Consider the following 9,305-nt stretch of genomic DNA (forward strand, 5'->3'; position numbering starts at 1 on the left):
TTAAATAGGAATTGGGTTAATATAACAAAATACTGTATTTTTAAGCATGTAACATTTTATAAAAAAATTGTTTCGGGAACCGTTTAAGGTCATTCACCCTTTACAGGTTAAGAAATTCTAACTTGACCCGTCAGCTGACTCAGCTATATAAATTCGTAATTATGGTTATTTTATAGAAGAGTAGCAAAAGTCAATTGTGTTTCAAGTTCTGTAACAGGTCAAAGACACCTTTCTTTGTTCTTTACATTATTTTTTGTAATTATATTTTAAACGGGAAAGGATTACAAAAAGGACACAAAATAAATATATTTTGTATTTATTTTATAGCATTATGTAATAATCTTTAAGTTACAAATTAAACTTTAACTTATTTTAAATAAGATATGTATAATGTAATAACTTTGTAAAATCATTTTGAAAGAAATATTGACAATTAAAGATTGAAATACATCTCGTCTCGTATGCTAGAAATAAATATACTTCAGGCAAACATGAATTATTTATTTATTTAATAAACATAGTTTTAAGACTATGTTAACATTCGTCATAGGCTTATTACGGGTCATTGACTGACCTGCGATCGATTACTTAATTGGAGGTCAAAGCTCTAACCATGATCGTGACTTCATTATAGAAATAGTTAAGGACAATTACAGAATTGATTTAAAGACAGTACATTTATACCAAGAAATACATACATATATTAAAAGAATAACGTCATTATTAAAAGTAAAATGTTTGAAATTAAAAGTCTCTTTTATTTTGTTAGAGCTGCTGGTGAGCTTTTGCACGTTTGGCAACTGGTACTGGAGATATCTTAAAAATTTACAATTTAAAGGTACTAATAGTTAGTTTTAATTTGCAAAAAAGTGCTGGCCGCTTCTCGAGACATTCCCCACGATATCATACGCCGGTCCCTTGCTACCGTCAACATGCCAAGTTTACTTGACCCGACTGGTATTGCATGAGACGATGGCAAGAGACGGGACGGTATGAGTTTGACTCCATGGAAAATGGGCCGGGTGCTGGTATGGGATGCAACCGGAAACGCTGGCCCCTTCCCATCTAGATGGAGCCAACAACGGCTTGTGAAGCGGCTGAAAAAGCTAAAGCATGCAAATGCAGGGGTCTAGGCTCTGAATATGATTTTGTTCCATTCGGTGTCGAGACCCTTGGTCCGTGGGGTCCTAGCGCTATAAGGCTTTTAAGGAAATAGCAAAAAGGTTAGTCGACATCACAGGAGACCGAAGAGCTGGCACCTACCTCGGACAAAGATTTAGTCTAACTATTCAAATGGGGAACGCTGCCAGTATTTTCGGAATCTTGCCTAAAGTGCTTTGCAAATTAGTTTTGAATTAAGAGATATTTCAATCATTTGGTAATAGAGACTCTAGAGAGAGAGATTTCTATTACCAAAACAGCCAACAAAAGCTGGTACTTATTTTTTAATGTAGGTAGAAGTTTAAATTAATTTTCAACACATGCACTTAAAACAGAAGATGTTAAGAAATTGGTGTTAAAACAGCGAACATAAATTTCCCTTAAATGCGGCAACTGGTTGAATTAATCGAGATTAAGTTGACTTTAATACTTTTAAAAACGATTCAACGGGATTTATATACAAGAAACAAAGTTCTTCAACTTTAAAAGCTTCCTTCCATAAATGTATAGGAAAGTCTATAATTTACAGTTTATTGTGAAAATATATTTCTTTTATCTGGTATTTTAAGGAAGCTTTGCGTCTGATTATTAATTTATGAAAAAATACTGATAAAAATACCTATAAAGAAATAAACAATATACAATGTTTTGAGACTAATAGTACAGCAACTGAAGTTAATTATATCTTTTCGACGTTTCGTTACGAATCCAAAAGATAAATAATTTATATTCTCGAGCGCTATAAATAATTTATAATAAACAGTTGTGAAATTTATAATTATTTACGCTTACAGTCTACTTACAGTGATTTAATTATTACGAAGATCCGATCATTATTAAAGTTAAATGCTCATAAAGAAACATTAAATATTTCACGCTTTTCCTTAACTGTCACTGCCGAGTAGTTTTTTATTTATCAACGTTTACGTGGATTTATTTTATATATTGAACAAATTATTGTAAAATGTATCATTATGTTTCTGTCTTTACAGATGCTTATTAAAAGGCGCAGTGATCCGTCGTTCCTTACCGTATGGATATTTTTATTACAAGTGAGTACATTTTTTCTATTGACAATCCGTATTTTTTGTCTATCGCTTCTTCTATATTCGTCAGCGCAGTTATGATGCGGATAATTATTAAAAGAATAGTCAACATAAAATAACTGTTATTTAATTAGCCTTTAATTCCTAATTACCTGAAATCGACCCCACGACATCCAGGCACGCGTCCTTCAATATCTAAGCCACATGCTAGGCTGAGGCTAACAATTTTTTATTTTAATATTAAATACATGTACGTGTATTGCAGATGTTGGGCGGTGGTCATCGTGGCGCTGAAGGCCACGGGAGGCTGATGGACCCACCCGCAAGAAATTCCATGTGGCGATTCGGTTTCCCTAATCCTGTCAACTATAACGACAACGAATTATTCTGCGGAGGATATGCAGGTCAGTTTTGTTACATTATTACGAAGGTTTTTAATATTAATCCAATGGCACTACTATTAATTATTAATGATTTTTAAACACTGATTAGTTTTTATTATAAGTAGATTAGTCTTCTCTACCACACCACGTTTTCACGACTCCACAGTTTCCTCTCGCTGATTTCCATTCCATTATTAAAGAAAATTACATTGGTGCAAAACAGGGCTCACGTCGTACGACCTTAGGGCTAAGTAAGGCACGCTTTATGACGCTTAATGCTGGAATTATGAGTTACTAAGCGAGAATAAATTCCCAAGATCTTCGGGTAATGTTCGGTGTAGCGCTAAATATGACTTTCTAAGTATGTTTCAAAAACGTGTTTGATTCTGGTATGCGTATATATTGTTCACGATGTGCCGATGAATATTAAGCCAAAAATGCTTATACACATTTTAATCAGACTATATGTTAGATAATATGTTTTTAGAAAAGTTACGTGATTGCTCTTTATCAAGGTCAAAGCAAACTTGTTAAGTTTTTACAAATCACTTCTGATTTGTGAATACGTAAAGCGGCCAACTACTGATAAATCACTTTATAATTATAATGATCTTTAACTTTTCGGCGTCTGTTTGTGTCTTTATATAAGTATCATACAGATATATGGATGAAATTAATACGAATTAACCGAAATATTCTTAAAAAAAATGTTTTGTGTTTTCACACAAATTTCAAAACGTTTTTGCGAGAACATTCGCTTAGTTACTAATCATTAAAACTGTTTGCTGCCTATTAAATCTTATGTACATACTTATACGGTCGTTCACAACTCGTCAGGTTTTTCTTATGACAAACATTCTAAGAATACTTACGTCACTTTATTTGATGAAATTCAATAGGATCTTGCATACAATGAATGGGTATTAAATTTTTTGCCACTTGAAAGGCTTTTGGAATGTTAAAATTTTAAATCATAAATATTTCAAACACTTCAAAGTATTGAAGGTGTTATTTTCCAGATATTATTTACTATTCTACAAATTATCTTATTGAAAACAGATTTAAAAATCAATGGCATTACAACCTTTTTAGGTCAGGGCCTCAGAATTCTGTATTTGTTTCATGATCATTTGTTTATATAATAGGTAAGTTGGTGATCAGCCTTCTGTGCCTGACGCACGCCCTCAACTTTTTTGGGTCTAAGGCAAGCCGGTTTCCTCACGATGTTTTCCTTCACCGTTCGAGCGAATGTTAAATGCGCACATAGATAGAAAGTCCATTGGTGCACAGCCGGGGATCGAACCTACAACCTCAGGGATGACAGTCGCACGCTGAAGCCACCAGGTCAACACTGCTCTGCTCTTGAAAACGGATTTAGTTGTATAAATTGTCCTATGTTGTACCTCTCGTACAACATAGACCTAACAATGTGGTTGTTGGCTGATGTAGCGTATGTTCAGTCCAGTGGGAACAGAACCAGGGGAGATGCGGCGTGTGCGGCGACGCGGACCACATCACAGAGCCGCGACCGCACGAGGCTGGCGGGATGTATGGCAAGGGGATTATTACACGACACTATAGCGTTGGACAGGTGAATTATTTTACATTAGTAGATAAATAACTGCTCTATGTACTTGAAATATTTCAATGTCTATCGTCACCATATAGTAGCGCGTCCGTGCCATTTAAATTAGGTTTAAAGACATAACAGACAATAGTCACTTACATGAGAACTTATATACCAAAGATACAATTTATCACGTTGTGGATCATTGAAGAGCTTCAAGGATGAATTAGGGAAGTAGAATTTGGGTGGACTATCGTTTATGTAGAGAACTAGGATCACTCAAGAGATGCTCTTTTAGTCTTAATTTAAATATTACAGGATACCTGTTTTGCCAAAGACAAAAAATTTACTGTAAAAAGTTACTCGAAAGATTTAATAGTTGGTGTGATGATAATATGAGGAAGGTATATTTACTATTCATTATGATTTTATGTAAATTTACTGAAATAAAACGAAATTTTTTAAAGATTTCGCAAAATATCTTGCCAAAATACCTCCATTCCACGCTGGCAAAATTGCAGACTGAAGCTGGTTACGCAACGAAATTCTGTGAAAACGGTAGTGTAATAAAAATAAAAAAAATATGACGTTTTTCAGGAAATTGAAGTGGAAATCGAGCTGACAGCAAATCATCTTGGCACGTTTGTTATGAAATTGTGCCCCAATAACAACCCCAAGCAAGAAGCTACTCAGGAATGCTTTGACAGGTATTTGAGTGATGAAATTAATTCCAAATAAATTTTTAAAGTTTTATTATCATGTGCTAATTTAAGCTTAAATTTTGCCGAAGACAGGAGCATGTTACAAACTTGTATCAATTACAGGTATCCTCTGTTCGTGTCAGGCACACGCGAAGATAGGTTCCTCATTCCTCTGGATACAGCAAAGAAAGAGGTGTTCAGATATAGAGTTCGGTTACCAGCTTACATTACGTGTACACAATGCGTGCTTCAATGGACATACTATACAGGTAAATTTTTACGGTTATAATTAGGTTCATCTACATCTTAAAATGGTCCAGATGGAACCCTAGAAGTCCACGGGAGTCGAACGTCGGCGTGTCAAAAAAAATCACAATACACAAAACATTCATTATTATATTCATATCAATACACAAACATTTTGATTCACAATTTTTACGAAAATTCGAGGTTGAAACTCAGCCGCAACGCAAATTGCTATTGATAGATCTAGTTTTAAATTTTTTGACTGGGATATGGTAGACATGTTGCAAGAGGTCCGCTGGAACCAGCAAAATATTGAAAGTGGTCTATAAGAAAAAACAATCGGGAACATCCGGGCCATAAATAACCTTACGTCATTTAGATAACAAAACGAATTGTTCTTATTATATTTCCAGGGAATATGTGGGGTATATGTCCGAACGGTACAGAAGCGGTAGGATGTGGTCGTTCTGAAACATTCAGGAACTGTGCTGATATCAGCGTTATTACCAGCACGGGTGGTCTACCACCAGCATTCGCCGGAGACCTGCGACGAGACAATCCATACTTATTGTACTACAGGGATTACAGTATGCCACAGAACATCTATCCTCTTGTCGTCAGGTGAGATTTTAGTTCTTTATTAGTGCTAAAATACAGCTAAATAAAGTATACTAAGAAATGTACATATGTATTTGTATACAAATGACTAATAAAATACGATTTGCAGTTCTATTTAAACTTTGAATCTCGCTTACAAGCGATAAATTTGTTCATGTAAAATTTTCACTAATATCGTTATTAGTAAATAAGGTTAGACTTAAATTACTTTTTAGTCTTAAGTTAGACTAGATCGAAATGTTCCATGATGTCTCAGTATTTAAAAAAAATATTTTCACTACACATTTATGTCATGCACTCGTATTTATAATTCACTGCTATTGTATATTTAATTACTATGCTTAATATTTCAGCCAATACAAAAATTTGTACAAGGAAAAATTGCAAGACGTTAGGTAACATGTTTCAGCAATATTTTATTTATTTATTATATGACATTGCACTACATTATGTATTTTTCTTACAGCAATGATATTTCTGACCTAGAAGGAGATCTAGGTCCACCTATAATAATTAGGTATTTACGGTCACTATTGGGAGTTGTTTTGTTTTGTGTACTGTAAATAATTTATTTGTGTAGTTTGAGTGTGACTAACTTTGTGTGTGTGTAACATTAATATATATATAATCTTTACTCTCTTGTTAACTACTTTAGGACGTAATTAACTTTAATAGAAAAGGTTGCCACATTATAATTAAGTACAGATAGTTTTCTGGGATATGAAGGAAAGTTAGGATATATTTTTCGTGTATTTCGTCTTCGATCTTTATCTAATAATAACACTATTGAATATTGAATAATTTATTATCTATACATACAACCATGGACACTCACACTGCCAGAAGGCTTGTGCGTTTCCTTTGAGTAAAATATAATCACAAATAAAATTATAAATGACTACTATACTCTGCGGTTCCATAATCCATTTCATAGAACATTTTTTTACATTTTATTCATATAATATTTATATACAACGCCAGATACAACGTTAACTTATGTAATTTTTTTAATTATAATTTTTGTATTTAGAATAGTAAACTAAAGGGTACAAAGTGTGTTTCATACGCAAGCAATGAGCAATTAAATTCACAAATACTATGTTCCAAAATTTCAGAGACCAAGTGTGCCTGCCTTCGGATGGTTTCCGTATGCTGCCAGGAATGCAGAATTGGTGTCAAACCAATTGCCTTCGATACCCGCCAAACTGCCCCGAAGCTTTGTGTCATTGCCCGTAAGTAGTACTTCTAGACATTCTATTGTAGCTGGTTTTTTAAAAATCAGCTCGACAACCCAAGATTTTGAATTTAGATTTGTCTATCTGTTGCCGTTGTTCTTTATATGGAAGTAGGTGATCAGGCTTCTGAGCCTGACAGTGATTTTTGGGTCATTTTTGTATGAAAAAGCTCCAAATGAATATGCCTTTTACGTTATAATAATAACTTTTGTAAACTGCAAGAGCTGAGTTAGGCGAAGTACGAATGGAGAGGAGTTATTAAAAGGACAACGGATCTCCTGAGAGACACAGTCCTGTATGATGAGAATATAAAAAATAGACGAAATGATGGCATGTTTATTTTTTTATGATTGTATCTATTAAAAGACAGACATGTGTCAGGACTTTTCAGGACCCTTTCTAGGACATTCTTGTATTATTTGTTCTTTATTCCAAATATTTTATAATTGTTTACAGACAAGTTTGCGAATCCATCGGCGAATGGGAAGGGAGAGACGGGGCTGATGTGTACTGCATGGACTTATGTATCGTGTACCCACCCCGTTGTCCAAGGGACAAGTGCCTTTGTTACTAGATCCATTATGAGCATCAAAGGTGATAACAACACAACAACTGCTATCTTATCTCTTAACTTATACAATATACAAAAAATGTTTATTACTTCTTTAAATAGCAATAATAGTCTTCCAATGCAACGAATAATGTAAATATTCTAAATATAACCTTTGATGTGACCTTTTTAACGTAAATATCGATTTATAAAATCTGCCATAAGCTGAAATTAATAAGGAACTACTAAAAAACTACAAAAATACTTAGACTTCGGGTAAGTTACAGAGCTGAATCCCAGCATGAAATATAACATATTTTTAACATATAAGAGCTTAGATTAAGGCCCACAAGGACTAAATTCTAAACCTTAAATTACACAGAGCAATATCTGACCTATGTTTGGCGTCACCATAGAGAGCCATAGAGCAAAGTCTAACTTTTATAAACAGTCACCATAAGTAGTTTCGTCAAAACTCTTTGGTAAAACCTTTTTACTTCAACTATTTATATATTTCATAGAAAATCTTAAGTAGATGGAGTAGATAAGAAACTAAGGTGAATTCATTATATCATAATATTGATATGTAGGTATAAAATGCATTTTGCTGTAATAATTAAAATATTTTTGTACAGTTGTATATATATGAATACTTTCATGAAATTGCTGCCAGAATTAACGTTATTATTAAAATTTACGTTTTAAGATGATTGTAAATTAAATGATTTAAATATTAAATAGTATTTTATTTCTACAAAAACGTTGAATATATTAAACCTACGTATTTAATATATTCAAATTTTCATATTTGAACTACATAGTGAGCCTATTTATTATACATAAATCCTATTATATATCTTATACATAATTCTACAGCAGGGCATTCAATATGTTGTCCTTGACACTTTTAGAGTTATTGCTCGTTCAGACACGGCGGGAACCGCGCGATTTCAGAATCGCATGGAAATCGCGCGGGTCTTATTTGTATGAGTTATTAAGTAATCGTTCAGACATACCCGCGCGGTTAATCAAACCGCGCGGTTTCCGCAACCCAACCGCCAGAAAATAGAATCGCGATACTCCCGCGCGGTTCTATTACTATGAAGATCTTACTCAGCGTTCATTAGCATTGCGGGCACCGCGCGATTAACACGTCATAACAAGAGCACCGTGAGTTATTTATTGATGAAGTGGAGAGTTTTTCTTCTGGTAACACGCTTGCCCTCATATGTGTTTCAGAGCTTGAAATATCTTACCTGATGAGTTCAATGAGTTCATCAAAAGATTTTATTGACATTCTCAAATAGTCAAAAAATTTTCGCTCAAACATTCTTAAATTGGGATATAGTGTTACTATCCTCTTAAGATCCTCTCTGAATCTGCCTTTTCTTTATTTTCTGTATCAACCACTGACACGTTAGTTACTCTTCGACTTCCATCTTGAAACTGATCGCTAACTAACCGCCACTGTCTGAACAGTCGCCATTTTTGCGGTTCAAACCGCACGATCTGACAATCGCGCGGTTCCCGCTGTGTCTGAACGAGCACTTAATCTATTATTTTAATTTTAATGTTTATTTTTAAAAAGAGAACATAAGTTTTTGAAATAATTTCTTCGTTAACTACCTAATTAACTAAAATACTAGTTGTTATAGTTTTTTTAAAAAGCTTAGTGTATAGCTTTAAGTTATTCTGTGATTTTTCATTTCGTAGAATTCTGACATTTCATAAGTGTTGCTACTAAAAAGTTTCTCCACCGAAAAAGGGACAATTTAACCAATTAGAGGGCAGTAAAAAA

General features: G+C 33.8%; 1 protein-coding gene across 1 annotated transcript in view; it reads left to right on the forward strand.

Moving 5' to 3' along the window:
• Positions 1-8,245, forward strand: part of LOC125054470 — a 37,664-nt gene extending 29,419 nt beyond the window's left edge. The window contains exons 2-9 of the mRNA XM_047656392.1: positions 2,154-2,213; positions 2,473-2,611; positions 4,051-4,181; positions 4,755-4,864; positions 4,982-5,127; positions 5,518-5,725; positions 6,838-6,954; positions 7,414-8,245. Of these exons, the coding sequence (XP_047512348.1) occupies positions 2,154-2,213; positions 2,473-2,611; positions 4,051-4,181; positions 4,755-4,864; positions 4,982-5,127; positions 5,518-5,725; positions 6,838-6,954; positions 7,414-7,531 (1,029 nt within the window). The 3' untranslated portion in view covers positions 7,532-8,245. The remainder of the gene's footprint in view (positions 1-2,153; positions 2,214-2,472; positions 2,612-4,050; positions 4,182-4,754; positions 4,865-4,981; positions 5,128-5,517; positions 5,726-6,837; positions 6,955-7,413) is intronic.
• Positions 8,246-9,305: the final 1,060 nt, after the last annotated feature.

The sequence above is a fragment of the Pieris napi genome, chromosome 12 (assembly GCF_905475465.1).
Source record: "Pieris napi chromosome 12, ilPieNapi1.2, whole genome shotgun sequence".
Lineage (NCBI taxonomy): Eukaryota > Metazoa > Arthropoda > Insecta > Lepidoptera > Pieridae > Pieris > Pieris napi.